General features: G+C 36.4%; 1 protein-coding gene across 9 annotated transcripts in view; it reads right to left on the bottom strand.

The window, feature by feature from the left end:
- LOC140147895 (actin-binding LIM protein 2-like) overlaps window positions 1-17,614 on the bottom strand; it is a 428,263-nt gene that overhangs the window by 184,786 nt on the left and 225,863 nt on the right. For all 9 annotated transcript variants that reach the window (XM_072169674.1, XM_072169676.1, XM_072169673.1 and 6 more), the window contains one exon: window positions 16,487-16,591. In XM_072169674.1, the coding sequence (XP_072025775.1) occupies window positions 16,487-16,591 (105 nt within the window). The remainder of the gene's footprint in view (window positions 1-16,486; window positions 16,592-17,614) is intronic.

Here is a 17,614-nt window from a genome sequence, read left to right as displayed (position 1 = left end):
AATCAAATGCTTCACAAAGTAGCAAGGTAAGTAGCACAATATACATTAGCATATGTATAATTTTTCATACTTTAAAACATGATTATGAAAGTCTAAAGCCCTTAATGCTGACTAACTTCAAAACTTTACCATTTCCCACCCTGATGTGGCAGTGACGTTAGTGCACATTTCATTGGGAGCAACTTCAAATCGCTAGCATTCACTCAAAGCGCCGGCGTACACATGCACACGCTTAATGGTGCTGCACAGCTGCCTCAACGCATTGACATCACTGCCACATCAGGGTGAAAAAAACAGTATAGTCCTTTCATCTACCGTCCATACACATCAGGATTGCACAATCTATGTGTATATTGGACAACAACCTCAAAACTCTATTGACATTGTAATTTGAATCTTTCCGTCTTTTTACGTTTCATACACCTACCCCCAGGAACATACTCCCTCTATGACCCACATGCTCATGGTTCAATAACCGAATAACCAAGATTTGTCTTTGAGGGTAACACAATTATTATCCAAAAAACAAATATCTTCAGGCTGTATGAAATTGGTACCTACCTATCAGTTTTGATTATTTATTGAAAAGCCTGTTTCTTCCAAATGCAACATTGGATCCTATCAAAATGACCCAAAGTTTTATAACTTTTCACAACATTAATCTACAAGTTAGATGGATATTATGTTGCATTTTGATGTGCCAGTATTGTCCATAATCACTGCAAATGAATGGTTGCGAACCTGTTTGATACAACAAAGGTTAATTTCTACACATATTACTAAGAATACACTTAAAAAACTTTGGTTGGTAAATTCAAGCAATCTATAGTCCCCAAGTGGCAAATCCTACAGGGTTATCTTCTGTCAAAACGGTGAAAGGTTCAAGGAGTAGACCAAAGTATACCCTCTAGTCTAGCAGCTGAGATATTGCATAAGATCCTATGCAATGGAATTTTCACAAGATTTTATTTTCGCAACTGTAATGAGTGAAAATTGAATCACAAATATAAAAACTCACAAAGTAAAACCCACAAGGGAAAACATAAAAACCCACAACCACTTTTTGATCTAATTAACAATGTTTAGATATAAGTAACCCCTAGTTATCCTCTGATCTCACGAAAATTACCTCCCACAAAAATATTGCACACTCTAGTACTACAGGGAAGAGTGTCCAGTGCCATCGTGTGGTCAATATTGAGCCTGTAGGTAACATACTCCTCATGCATCCCAATCAATCCTTGTTTTGTTTACTGGTCAGCAATATATCTAACCAAATTCTTTCATTTCTTTGCTTTTTTATAAATGTGGTTGTAATGTATCTCCTTTCGTGATACAACGGTGTATCTTTAGGTCAAATTAGGATGGATACATTGAGTATTTGATACATCCATCAAAAATGTCGATACTGGGTGGACACAATTTAAAACCCTTTGCTCAAGAGTTATAAAACCTACAATTTGTAGCCCAATTGGGCTGTTCCAGTTGAAATCCATACACCCCCTATGGAAGACATGACCTTATCTTCTACACAGGGAGTGTGAATTTCAAATGGAACCACCCATTCAGTATCGTCTGCTCCAAAATGGGCTATTCCAGTTGATATCCATACACACCCTATGGAAGACATAACCTTAATCTTCCACACAGGGGGTGTAGATTTCAAATGGAGTCATTCATTCAGGGAGCTCCATTTGAAATTCATACTCCCTGCATGGGAGGTTAAGGTCATGTCTTACATAGGGGGTGTATGGATTTCAACTAGAATAGCCCATTGGGCATCTTTGTTGACTATTCCTGCTACATAAAACAAATGGTTCAGAGATAAACAAGCGAATAAGCCGGGGGAAATAGGCTTACATGTCATACACATAAACACTCAAACATTACAAACTTAATGCATGAGATCAAATTAATGATGCTTAACCGCAATTCTTAATAATAATATATCAAAACACAGGGGAAAGAAGAACCATGCATTGCACATTGGCACATTCTAATATGAAATTACAATGGAAACATAAAATGCATAAGCAGTTAAGTCAGAGAAAAAAATCTGGACATTCTGGCCTGTATGGGGACTTGAACCCCAGGCCTCCAGATAGTGCTGATGCTCTAACCACTGAGCTACACGGATTGTCCTGATAAACAGGTCTTAAATCTGGTACTTCTGGATGAGCAGTCAGGGTAAACAGTACACACAAAACCACCTGCATGTGGATCAATTAATGATGCTTACCAGCCACCCTAATTTGCCAATGATTCGGAGATACTTTGTGTGACTTTTTGGCATGCGTTAAACACGATTTTGGTTACCATATTGTCCCACAAACACCAATGGTATGGTGAAAAACTTGCAAACTTTTTAGTGACTTTTTCCCTCAATTTGAGCTAAATATATCTTGGCAACCCTGTCTAGCTACTTCCTGACGATACAAATAACACCTTGTAGTACTTCATCATATGCCGACGTTTGTTACAAATGTTGGCATGTTGTTAACAATATCTGGGTAATGGAAACAGTGTAGTAATAAGCCACATACTCTATATACCTATACAGATCTATCACAAAGGTGTAAACATGACATGGAAATGCTACTCCAGTAATGACATTTTGATCAATTTTAAACAATAGATGTTGACAAGATGATGTTTGCTTCCCTTCATTAAACTTCAAGATTTGTTTGATCTATCTAGACAGTGGTTTTCATATGAGAATCAAAAATGTGTATAACAATGCCCTACAATAGTAAGTACTATAGGTGGTGTTTACCACTTCTAAGGTAAGGGATGGGTCTGTCAATCTGGTCACGCCTCTTTAAGTAGCCCTCTGTTGCTTTAGGGGGCTATCATTTTCTTTGGAAGGGGGATCCCAAATATACTGGGGGAGGGGTCATAAATTTTGGAAAGAAAAATAGGGGGAGGGGGTCATAAAATGTTTGATGACCAAACTGTAGGGAGTCACAAGATGATGTTTATTTTATTCAAAAAGACTGATTTCAATGCAATTTTAACCTGTGGTGGGGGGGTCATAAAATTTTATTGACGCTGACTTTTTGTAAATTTGGGACCCCCCTTCCGAAGAAAATGATAGTATACTATTTAGAGAGCTTGCACATTTTGGCTGAACGTTCGCCAAGTCTGTGAGGGCCACAGACTGTGACTACCCTTTAAAGCACAGCTTCCATGTCAAATTGTAAAAAAAACTGATTTCCCTTCCCAGTATATATCAGCCTTTTTTTTAGACAAGCTGCCACTACGCTCTACATCTGTCGCATTCTATTAGCGTTTGTCATACTACGAGCTATTACTCTCTATTGCCATCTATTGCGTGACTAGTGTCAATTTAGCAAACAACATCATTTCTACGATATTTCTATTAAACAAGACCAAAGTACATTGATACAACAATCACCTATGATGTAGATAATAACATCTTTTTCAATTCAATAATAAACCAAATGAAATTGGAGTTGACACTACAGGGGAAAACCTGTTTGATGCAAAGTGATACAATTAAATATATTTGTGATAATTTTCCAAAGAGGCAAGAATTGAAGAGACCGGGCTCTAGTATGTTTATAATATGTTTTTATATAGTGTACATTCCATTTGCAAAGTGTACATGTACTAGTACAAGTACTACATGCACAAACCAGTGTTATGACTTGAGGTCTTTGCCAATAAATGGTTGATGTAAATAATTTTAGTTCCTATGTAAGACAATTCAATATGGTAGCTTTCCCACAAAGGTTTATACAGAGCTTGAGTAGCCCTACTAGTATAGGGCCTTTTAACAGTGGTGATCCAAAACCATTCTATATCATAAAACCTGGCTATTTCCAGAGAACTGCTAAACCCAGTGACTGCTATTTCGTGTGGAGCGGTTAGTGGGTTTTAGCGGGGTTCGGATATAGTGTGTTTAAAAGGCCATATAGTAGGGCTAAGCTTGAGCTCGCCTAGTCTTAATGTATTTGGAATTTTTGGACATAGGTATGTGGAATTGGTAACAAAAAGAGTAGGCACATGACTGAATTAGTGTAGTCCACATGCAAGGACTTTTTAATAAAGACCTCGCTCATATATTATTCCAGATTTAAAATAATATTACTGATTTGAACAATAACAATTGCCTAAATTAAATTATACCATTCAATATAATCCATCCATCACATTACAAATAAAAAAAAATGTACAAATTCAAGGATTGAAATTGTACAAATACCAGTATTATAATAGAATGATGCAAGTTCAGGGCAGATAATACAAGCAATTTTAAAATCAATTTTGCTATATATGACATAAATGCAAACTACTCCAGGCAAAGACTCAATTAACCACTTTCAATTTAGCAAAATCCTTAAAGGAAGATTTTTACCCTAAGAGCTCAAATCTGAAGATATTATTCTTGTAAGCAAAACCCAGATGGTCACTCTTTAGTTTAGTAGTGTACACTTATTTATACTGTGGATTAGTGTAATTAAGCTAGTTTATTTGGCCGTCTTGGACAATAAGATGGTTGTGTCCTCTGGCAACAAAAATTCTCCTTGCTCATGCACTTTAATCATTTGGTCTTGATGTACTGCTACCGAGTGTCCTAGTTCTTATGTAGTTCCATCAATGCGCTATTCCAGTTGAAATCCATACACCCACTGTGGAAGACATGACCTTAATTTCCCACACAGGGGGTGTAGCTTTCAAATGGAGTCACCCATTCAGGTAATCCCATTTGAAATTCTCACCCCCAGTGAGGGAGACTAAGGTCATGTCTTCCATAGGGGGTGTATGGATTTCAACTGGAATAGCCTATATGGCACTCTGAGCTGAAATGATCTCATCCCCAACGGCATTAGTTCAAAACTCACAAAAACAACCATAGCTCAAAATTTGACCTCTATATGTAGGGCATGAGTTTTTGTACCCATGATGCTCAAAGGTCATTCTATAGTGTACAAGTATGTTGGGGTTAAAGAACCGGACATGGAGGATGAGCATGTTTATTTCCTAGAGTGGGGCTTGGGTATATGGCTTGGACATTACACTGAAACACATTTACATAAAAGCAGTTTATAATGTGAAGCAATGTTATATCACTGAATTTAGATGGGCATACAGCATAGGTTTTTACAGCATAGTATTTTAAGTGTACTTGAGTCTCGCAGAATAATTTTAACATAGCACAAGCATAGCTTACCTATTAAGTGACAGCCTATATTCAGGGAAGCTAAAAGACTGTTGGAAATTTTACAAATTCAAACAAGCAATAAAAATAAAATATATAAAAGTAAAATATATTTATAGTAATATTTATAGTAAATGATGGCAGGCTTATCAAAAACTCCTATGAACACCTACAAAATTCAGTGTCAATTTCAACTTAACAGGAAAAGGTTTCCTTTCAATTTAAATTAGTAAATGGTTTAAACGTATAATGGTTCAGAATTTCTACCAATATGTATAGTGGTATCCTGTTCTTCAGAATATTTTTCAGCCAATACAAATGCACAATTTATACACATATCTTACATACATTATTGTGCTATACAAAATTGCTGAATTACAAAATATCCTCCATCAACAAGTTATACTGTTCTTGCATTCTGAATGATACAATTTAAAACAGTCACCCTTATGCAACTGTCAAGTGATGTCCTGGCCCCTGGGTACCCAGGATGACCGGGAATTATGCCGGGCTGTATTTTTAAAATGTTAAACTCCCCAGTTGATTCTTGGCCAAATCCCCAAATAATGGTAAAATTTGTGAGTAAACCTCCGGCTAGGTCCTGACCCCTACTACCTCCAGCTAGGTCCTGACCCCTACTAGCCGGGCAATTACTGCAAACCCCAGCCTTTTGCCTTCACTGAAGTCTCTGTCCATATTCCTGGCTCTTTTGACTTTGTCAAATCCCTGATCAAAGCTCGGCACATGCCTGGCCCTGTGGGGACAACATTTGTGGCCAAATGTAGTCAACTGCCCAGCCATCCCAGGGTAACCAATTGACAAGTGCATTAGAAAGGCAAAATTCAAATTCAACTTTTCCATCTTATAAGCAACATAGTTTCTTTGACTTCCTATACATGGACTACCTCTTTTGGGCCTACCTACCATCCACGCTCTGGTCATCTCGCACGTATGATACCATCTACCTGCATATAAACTAAATGGTTCTTATGGTCAGCATCAATAGAAAGGTCGTAATAGATAAGACTTGCCCCTGGGTCCACGATGACCATGCTTTGATGTGAACCAATATCTGACAGTTTCTTTCCTAACATCATATTTCTTTTACTGTGGCTTTAAGCACCTTGTTTCGCTATCACAAGCAATAAGGCTGTAACAAATAAAGACACTATGCAGTTCAATACTTCCTTTAACTATGGGATATTCATTACTACAAACATTATGACCGATGAAAAGTATATCTTTACAGTAAATACCATTGGATACACATTTTATCAATTTAGGATGAAAATGGCATAAAATTATGATGAAAAGAAGTATGTAATTAGGTTCCTACAGATAACATACATCCTTATGTCATAAAATAGTCAAACAGCAAATTTCATTTTGCTATATAGCACTCTGGCCAAGCACTAAATTAAATTCATATGATATTAGCGAGATGTTTATCACGCGGCTTCGCCAATATAGAACACGTTCCCGACTGTTTCACCTCACGTCGGTCTTTGAATGTTGCCGTGACTAAAAAGAAGTGTTTAGTTTACCACCATGATAATTTCACAACTTTCGTTTCGAATGTGAACTACTTTCCACAGGATAAGCTGAATTTATTTCCAACTGAGTTTATAATTGACAAACTGAAATATTTTATTTACTGTTCTGTAAATGTTTACCAAATGAGTGGAATAACTCAAGAACCAGTAGTCTCTGTATATCCTCAAGGTACCCACACTTTAACCCCATGAGAACTACCTGCCGATTGGCCAAAAAAGAAGTTTTCATTATCAATTGGACCAATCAGCAACATTGTTAGAATAATTTCACCATGCAAAAAAAATTGGGGTAAATTATTTGCAAAGCTCCATTCTGATTGGTGATTAAAGTGAAGATATCATGTAATTGACCAATCAGAGGCAATGTTAGATCGACAGGCAGTGCTCAGGGGGTTAAGTTGCTTTTATTGCTGATATTAATGTATGACTACATACAAGAGATGACAGAATACATTCAATACTTCATTATTTATTCATTCACATGAAATTTCATAATAATGTTTAAAAAATACCATGTTGAATAACCAAGTTTGCAGTTTGCACTTCAGCAAATTTCAAATCTGTTTGATAAATGCAAACATAATACTTTTCTGTAAAGCATGTTATGTAAACAGTAACTTCCCTTCAAATTTAGTGTTCACACGCGAGGCTTTATAATCAAATTGATATCTGCGAAAATCAGAATTAAGCAGCTGCTATATACAGGCTGCAAATTGGGTTAGCAATTTTATAAAATAGCCAGAAACATCCTGAGCTTGGTCACACCATGTTTGATAGCATAGAAAGCTAATTTACCTTAAAGGGTATACTGAAAATCAAATGTAGTAGACCAGTATCATCTTGTTATGTTAAACAAAAATAAACAACCTTGATAGGGAGATAACAAAATAAACAAGTCCCTCCAAAAAAAACACATCGTAACACATTCAAGACAAAATCTTTAGGACTTACAGATTATTTGACCACTTGAGTACTTTTTTGATGTTTCAAATAAAAAAATGAGCCAATTCTGTATTTTGTATACTGACTCCTAAAATGGGCCAAGTCAACCTTTTCTAGGTGAGACCTCTTTGGTACTAAATCTCTAGGGGGCACAGTGCCCCCTGACAAAAAATGCAAGAGACAATCTGGAGGGCAAAAATTCACCCCGATCTTGGGCCAAATTATCGTAAAATACAAAATTTGTGCACACTATGTGCACACATTGTCACAATGAAGCCCTTTTCATCCTGATCATGGGTGAAATTGTGTAAAATATAGAATTTTTGCGCGTTACGCATGCACATCACACCAGTACAGCCTTTTTGGAAGCTAAAAGACATGTACAGTCTCTCTAAAAACAAAAACCGTATATGTATGTAATTTTTTTTGTCTTTATTACCCCCCCCCCTCCGACCAAGAAAGCTGGATATGCCGGTTTCAATGAAGAGTGCTATCACAATACAGAGTCATCTACTCATTCTCAGGTTAGAATCATCCACATTTAGAGTAAACCCTAAAATAAGACACCTAATTCCTGTCGTATGTTAGACACAAGACAACTTGGGATACCTTTAACTCTGTTTGCTATTCTACACACTGTGTCATCTATCCCAGTAGCAATACAACATGCTACTTAATTCTTTGATGAAGCAAGACTAGACATACATGTCGACAATGATGAAGACATTGCGAGTCTTCACACCGTACATAGTACATTGAAATTTGTTCTAATTTGACATAGACAAGATCTAGGGCCTACATGGTTAAAAAGTTTAAGGCGCATGTTGGATACATGTATACTTTATGAAAATAACTAAACAAACAAAACAGACAAATAGAAAATGTGTAAAATAGCTAAGACAAGGAGAATAAAAAAGTTGAATAAGGCAGATAAGCCCAGCTTCATTTTGGAATGAAGTTGAACTATTACATGTGAAAGATTTTATAAATGCTATATTCATTAGTAACCTTGTGTGATAAATAAAGTATTTTACATTTAGCATTTCTTTCTTATCATGAACCTTTATAATCATGTTTTTTTTTTCCATTTATGTCAAATGGTAAACACAACTACTACTAAATGTAGCATTCATATAAAGTTTCAAAAACCGAAATTAAATTTCAACTCGGTCCTAAAACAATGGCATCTTTGACTTTTTTACCTAATTCACCTTTTCGGTAAATCCCATATAAGCCTTTGCGAGTACACCTAAGAACTTCGTCATTCTGCGTCCACGACGCTCTCTGCCCGATCGCACATCGTTTATCGAACATCGTTTACTGCGCATTGCAAGTCGGCGTGACGTAAAATGACGAGATCTCAGGTGTACTCGCAAAGGGTTATGGGATTTACCGAAAAGGTCAATTGTGCTCTGTTTTACACAACCTAAATTTACATTCTGTACCAACTACTACAGGGTTACTAATGAACATACCGCAATTAAACTTATTTTTACATACTGCTCTGAAGACTCAGTGAATGGGTTACAATACAGCAGTTTTGTGTCTAGAAACTCAATTTAAATTTCTGTGTTCATTGAATCCCTCAAGAGCTTACTGTTCCGATGAGTTTTAGATTCCATAACCTGGATTCTTTGGTTGGTCAAGTGGAAATAATTTGAACTTCTTCCCCCAAGGGGTGGGTCACTGTTCTCAAATGATGTGATAAGCTTATGTACACTGACAATAATAATGAAACCAACTATCTCATCTTTCTGCTCTCAAAATATTAACTATTGATTTTAATCATGGTATATTATATTACATCTGAAATTGCATCTGTCCATTTTTTGTAATTTCAATGCAAAAAATGCCGCAATATTTACACATATTCTTTACCAAATCAACTTGAGATATGCGGTAGATAATGAATTACTGTTGACAAATAGACAATGACAGCATACCTTCTTTCGGACGTTCTTCCTTTCAGAATCTAATAACAATTAAGCTTAGCCTTGAAGGGGAAGTTTTATGTGATTAACCCGCAACTAGATTGTTCTCCGGTCGGTCAGTTAGCCGCTCATCTACACCATCTTTCATCATATGACCAAAGGGACACTGGGGTAGCCATATCCCACTGGGCACTGACCGTATGAATATTCCAGCCGGTGGGTCGGTCATTCTTTCCCCATCCAGTCATCAAGTTGTCGGTGGCCATTATCACATCGTTGGTATATATCCCTCGGGGATACGACACATGTTGGTCATCTTGAATTTAAGCATCGTAAGTTTGTTGATCCACAGACCCAAGTGGCTGGGTAAGCTTTGCATTAATTAGTAGCGCTGATAATCAGTATAAAAGACGTTTTTTAGCACGGGATGAGAAGGATTTGCAGCGTCAAACATAAAGAATATAAGGCAACTAAATGACTAGGATGTTGGTTTATGAACCCTAGTGACTACTTTAGAGCTACCTGCATTTGTATGTCAAACATCTTACCACAGGTAATTGTTGCCTTAGTAAACAAAATCTATGCCAATAATTCAATAAAAATGTGCAAAAGCATGACAGTGTTTCTGTAACCTTGTTGGCAATGACATTATGGTATGTATACATATAGTAAATGCCTATCTTTGGTAGATAGCAGAGTAAATACCCAACTATCTTCAGTAGATAGCAATAACAAATAGTAAAGGATAATAATTAAGTATCTGTGCTATTTCAACAATGGGCTATTCTAGTTGAAATCCATACACCCCCTATGAAAGACATGACCTTAATCTCCCACATGGGGGGGGGGTAGATTTCAAATGGAGTGAAACTCACACTCCCTATGTGGAAGATTAAGGTCGTGGCTTCCACAGATCTCGAGGTGTATGGATTTTAATAGGAATAGTCCATTGCCAAATTCAAGTACAGCAGATACCTGTTACATATGAAGTTACCTTTAAACGCAAAATCGGAGTCAACTGAATTTTTTGGAATAAACTTTTTTCGTGGATATGTACTGAAAAATGTCATAAAAAGAGGATGCTAGGATCACAAAATACTCATTTAATATACAACTGTCTACAGTAGATATCAAATTACAACTGTCTACAGTACATAGCAAATACAAGTGTCTACAGTACATAGCAAATACAAGTGTCTACAGTAGATATCAAATTACAACTGTCTACAGTAGATAGCAAATACAAGTGTCTACAGTAGATATCAAATACAACTGTCTACAGTACATAGCAAATACAACTGTCTACAGTAGTTAGCAAATTACAACTGTCTACAGTAGATAGCAAATACAAGTGTCTATAGTAGATAGCAAATACGCAACTACCTACCATAGATAAGAAATACATCAGGGACATATAGAAGTGTGCAAATGCATATCATCGTCCACTCCAAATTATGATGTATAGCAACGCTCTATGTCAATTACTACGTATAGTTACGCTATTTACATGCAACTATGTAAAACAGATGGTGTGACAAGTAGAAAGCCTTACATTTAGGCCTTCATATAGACCACTTGACATGTGACGTCATTGCCCGGTATGCGCATGAATAATGGCAATTTCCATTGTTCTCTGCTCTGCAGTGTGCGTACACATTGTAGTTTGCTCAGGGCACATGCATTTGAAATCGCCCACCACATTTCATATAGAAGAAAGCCATTGAACAGTATAGTGGTTCGTTTAAGCATATCGATAGACCAGTCCCTCGCCTTTGTTGATAAACAATGATGTCATGTGGTCTATAGTAATATATTTGTTATGTGCAGTTGAAAGAGCTGAAAATTATATAAAATCTTCAGTAGATAACAATTACTGACAAGATTTTACAGTCCTGTAATAATTCATATTCACAAAAGACAGCAATAATGAAAAAATTTCAGGAAGATACATTCATAACTCATTCATTAAATACATTTCGTGATAAACAACATCAAATTCTACACAATCCCTCAGAGCCGAATTAGAAACCAAATTAACTAAGTGACTATTCAACGTCATAAGAACATGTGGGGGAGGTAGAAGAAATTGATTATGTCCCATATATGAATGAATATTGAGCTTAGCCAGTGTACAGTGAAATCTCAGTGTAATTCCCAATCACACACACATGGCTTGGTAAGCACCTGTCTTGCTACCATTTTACACATGGTTTCGCACAATTTTATGACAAAATTGAAACATGCTCCAAATTAATTAAAAGGCTAAATTCAAGTCAACTTTGACTTAAGGTTTCTTACAATTTTACGACAAAATTGAAACATGGTCTAAATTAATGAAAAGGGTCAAATTCACATCAACTTTGACTTAAACACCATCTAATACAGTTAAATGATATCATTTTCTGTATATTTCCCTCCATTTTAGAACATAAATACTATTTTTGTGTCAGTAAACTTTAAGTTTGGTCAAATGCTTACTGATGATGTTGGTGAAAATAATGTCTTACAAATACTACATCACTACATTAACTACATCATAAAACTTGCTAAATAAAGCACAAATAAACATGTAATACATGTGACACGATCAAGCTAAACAAGCTGCCTGTCATAAAATATACCAGATTCAATTTTTCACCAGATATTTTTTTCTCATTTATAGCTTACAATATGCTGCAAATTGCAATGGAATTAGGACTTACAATTCATGGCCATGTACTTATCTTTCTACTGCAGAAAACAACAAAACAAAAAAATAAATTGGCCGTGTCTCAAAAAACAATTTTAACGACAAACGACCCACACATACAACCCACATGTTATACTTCACCTAGCATACATCTCAACTGGTTAACACATGGACTCAATGAGGCACTAAAACTATACATTAAGAACGGCAAAGTACCTTGACCTGCGTGAATAACTGCCAAATTTAGCAGGTTTTTAGTGCTATTAGTGTTGTAGCCTATTTCTATACACTGACGGCATTAAACCGGCACGCATGCATAATTTGTATACTGATCTACCTGTCTTTACTGTGTTCTCAAAGTGTCTTAGTACTTTGTTACAAGTCAGTGAATTGAAAGTGTGTATGGAAGTAGAATGATGCGGTTGTATTACATGGATGGTGTGCTTCCTATCTGTTTATTCCTCCCATATATAACAGCTATGTGATAGCACATGTACTATCTTTAGTGCAAAGGGCTATTCCAGTTTAGATCCATACACCCCCTGCGGAAGAAATGACCTTACTCTTCCACAGAGGGAGTATAGATTTCAAATGGATTCAGCCATTCAGGTAACCCCATTTGAAATTCACACTCCCTGTGTGGAAGATTAAGGTCATGTCTGTAGAAGATTAAGGTCATGTGTTCCAGGGGGTGTATGGATTTCAACTGGAATAAACCCATTTTCTATTATGTTATGTAATGCAGACTGTCTTGTGGGTTCCTGCAAAACTTTTTTCTGCTACCACTGATCATTTTGCTTTTCAATATCAGCCAATATGGTTAACAAATATATGAATATCCTTTGGTAAGTTGCTTTAGACAATGTAAAACATTGTTTAGTTGATTTAAACAGCTGTTTACCAGGGAGTATGGTGACTGAACAGAACAGGCTCCGACTCATAATCAGAAGATTGCGGGTTCAAACCCGACAAGGCCATTGTGTTGTGCCCTTGAATAAGGCACTTTATGTCAATTACTCTTCACCACCCAGGTGTATAAATGGGTACTGGCATTCTTAAATGCTGGGAAGGTAACCAACTCACTGTGGAGGAGGCATGGTGATCTCCCCACAGCAACATTTCACGGAATCTGGACTAACCACTACCAAAACGAAAAAGAGATGGGCACTCCGTCCTGTAAAATATGCAGGTTCGACTCCTTTACCTTTACCAGGCACACTGTATGCCTATACTTTTAACTTAAAATGATACACCCCTCCTTCCACATATACATAGGCAAAAAGCAGCTTGGATGTTGGGCAGTGGCGGCACCACGGGGGGGGGGGGGCATGAGTGGGGGAAATGCCCCCCAGTCAGAACTCTTTCCCCCAGAAAAACCCAAAAATTACTGAAAAATTCCACTTTTTATGTAAATTTGCACAAAATTTGTTGATTTTTCCCCCCTGAAATTCACTTTGCCCCCCAATGCCCCCCCGAAAAAAATTTCCTGGCGCCACCACTGATGTTGGGGTTGAAAATGGCACACAGACATGAAGAGTAAATGGAATAAATGGTAGGGTATTCTAATGGATAACCAACATTTCAACACTCCATGTTCAATTTCTAAATAATCTTGGTTCACAATCATTAAACAGTTAATCAAATCCATTTTTTACGACTTTTCACTGTGAGATGCAAGAAGCAAGCTCTGAAATTATCATTGTGGAGCCTCTAATGGCCAAGTGTTAGGAATAGAGATTTCATTTCATTAACAATTTAATAGTGTCCTATCCACTGTAGTGACCGCCAGACCATGTCCACTTAACCAGGCTTACTCATCATCATATACGTAGTCATACTGGCAATTTTCGTGACATTTTATTTTTGTACTTTCCGCACGTGAAAAGTTACGTTCAATATAAAAGACATACAAATATTTTGACTGTTAAAGAATGTTTTAGATTGGATGAAATTGCAAAATTAAGATCCATCAAAATACTCAGAATCTTAGCGATTGTGAAAAATTCACATTTTGAAAAAAGATAAAAGTGTTTTTTTACCAAACAGATTGAAGTACACACATAACGAAGTCATGGCTAATTGCCCTGGATCTAAATATATAATGACTAAATCATTTGGGTTTAACAATAAATCATTATGTCCTTTGGACATGTTACCTTGTTGATGTAATATTCAAAAGCTATATCATAATATAAAATAATGAACAGGGTATTGGGGCAAATTGTTATGAGTAATCTTATCTTTGGTAGATAGCAAGGAATGTAGAAGGAAGAACTTGGTAACATACACAATCAATAGAAATCCCATTTACAAACAACATGCATCTTCAGGAGATAGTAAAAGTAGCAGTTGGAATTGCTATCTTCAGTAGATAGTAAATTTCAATAGCAGTTAAAATTGCAATCTTCAGTAGATAGCAATTTAAATAGTTAGAATTGCTATCTTCAGTAGATAGCAAATTTAAAAAGCAGTTAGAATTGCTATTTTCATTAAATTGTTAATTTCAATAGCAGTTCATTGCAATCTTCAGTAGATAGTAATTTAAATAGCACTTGGAATTGCTATCTTCAGTAGATAGCAAATTTTAAAAGCAGTTAGAATGCTATCTTTGGTAGATAGCAAATTTAAATTGCAGTTAGAATTGCTATCTTCAATAGAGAGTGAATTTAAATAGCAGTAAGAATTATTGCTATCTTCAGTAGATAGCAAATTTAAATAGCAGTTACAATCTTCAATAGCAACCGGAAATAATAATTAGAACTTATATTCAGTAGATAGCACCAGAATACATTATGTGAAATTGCTATCTTCCGCATCAGAATATATTATGTGTAATTGCTATCTTCAGTAGATAGCATCAGAATATATAGTACATGGAATTTCTATCTTCAGTAGATAGCGTCAGAATAATCTATATTACATGGAACTGCTATCTGCAGTAAACAGTCCCTTCATAGTGGTCCTTGGAATCACTATCTGATATAGATTGCATCTATAAATACCACTTGCATTTGCTATCTTCAGAAGATAGCAACAATAACTGGAATTGCTGGCTCCAGTAACAACAATACAGTGAATTTCTATAGCAGACATATCTCACATATAAAACCACCAAACATTATGCACAGATAGTTATAATACCAGGTGACATTTGAGTGGATTCTGTCAACCCCCTCCCAATGACTACATATCCAATAGGTCTATGCACCTGAATGTTTCTTTTCAAATTCCCCAATACACTGTACAATAACACACTTCACTACTACTTTGACACTTTCCATGTATAGCTACATACAATGGGCATACACTCTCAACTACTACACTATTCAAAAACACACATTGCTCACACACAGCTGGAATCCTTCTTTATCTGGTACCGCTTGTAGATCACAAATCTACATACACATAATCAGAATGGTCTCATTTACCTCTGGAGTACCTTTTACACACATTGGCTTCTTCAGCTTTGGTGTTCAAAGAAATGTCCCTCAGTGTACATCAAAAGAATGAATATTTGGGCACATTTAAACCACTCAGTCCCCCTCAGATGAACTACAGAGGATGTCTAAACAAGTAGAGGAGAACACATGGTGTACCTCTACTATATGAGTTCTCAACAGAAGAGTTTGGTTGTGCATACATTTTATAACCCTTACTAATAAACACCATCTATAGACCATGTTGGGATGAACTTTGCAGTACCTGTATTCTTATTAAGGTCGATAAACTGGGTACTGCATGTTGATAACAATTTCTTATGGATACTATAAGATAGAACATGACCTATATCTGGCGGCCATAGCTGGGGGCCATCCATCCATTTTATGCGACGCCAGTATCATAGGCGTGCAGCATTTACCGCTCTTGTGACACGGCGCAAGTGCTACGCGCTCTGATGCACTCGCGATGGTGGGCGTCTTGGATCGCAATCCAATCAAACTAAGCTAGTTTGGCGCGGATGGCCCCCAGCTATGGCCGACTTAATCCTGACCATCACTTGGCTCGTCGGATACGTCTATACCACACTGCATTGATCTTACACAAATGGGGCAAAGGTCGCATTGCCAACTTGAACATGCTTTGGTTTGTTTTGAGATCATTGAAAGAATGAGGGTATGTGATATAACAAAGGTTAATGGATGGGGGTCATGTTCCAACTTATACTGAATGTATTATAGGTAGTACTTACTGCAGCAACGGAAGCATTTGACATGGAAGTACTCATTCTGAACTCTTAGCACCTCTCCAGAGCATATCTTATTACACCCAGCACATGCTACCTTCCGTCTGTCACCTAAATACAACAAGAAAAAACAGGAAAATTATGATTAAGACTTGTGGAGGCAACTCAAGTATGTCATCGTAAACATGACAACAATGGAATTGTGTGAATATGAAATGAATGGGATCGGGATGAAGCATACATACAACGAGACAAAATGATATATACATGTAGAATCTTTCAATTCAAGTCCATTTTCAATTATCTCATACTTATCCCTTTCCGCACAGACAGACATCTGCTGCAGATGACTAGATCATTTTCTTTTAAAAATTTTAAAAATTGTACATTTTATGACCATATTTGGAATCAGCATTGAAAATTAATCAAAATGAGTATAAACAAGCGTAGTATTGGTTCAAAGGCTCTTGAGATAGCTCTTGAAATTTGTATAAAATATTTCAAAACTTGACTTTTTAAGTTGAAGCCTATGGCTAGCATACAGAGCAATATGTGTCTTGATCAAGGGGAATGAGTCACATGTCGACCCTGGTCAAAAATGAGTTCTACATAAGTTTCTAAAGAGGACATTTATAGCTTTCAGAAACTGAAAACCCCATGTTGATACAACTTTTCTAGGGGAAGTTACGTCACTTGATCAATCGCTGAAAACAATATAAAACAAAAGAATGTTAACACTTTCTTTGCCAATACCTCAAAATCAATATTAGCAACATCCGACTCATTTCCCTTGATCGTGTCACATATAAGCTAACAGGTGGTTATGTGTCTTGCTTTCAGTGACACAACTACTCTGAGGGGAGTGCCCCACATCTTGCGAAATTTGAACAAAATGAAAATAAATGAAATAAAAGATAAAATAGACTCAAGAATGGAATCCTTATCTGGTGCTGAAGGATCTAACAATTCATGTTGATCCTTCATTATCATCAATTATCACCAAAATTAGACTTTATTATTATTACTATTTTTATTTAGAAAACACTCTCAGTCAATAACAATATATTACAGATGTTGGAAATGCTATCTTCAGGAGATAGTAAAAAATAAATAACAGATATAATTGCTATCTTC

This window comes from Amphiura filiformis, chromosome 3 (genome assembly GCF_039555335.1).
Source record: "Amphiura filiformis chromosome 3, Afil_fr2py, whole genome shotgun sequence".
In the NCBI taxonomy this organism is placed as follows: Eukaryota; Metazoa; Echinodermata; class Ophiuroidea; order Amphilepidida; family Amphiuridae; genus Amphiura; species Amphiura filiformis.
The sequence above is the reverse complement of the archived record's forward strand: the minus strand, read 5'-3'. Positions and strand labels throughout refer to the sequence as shown.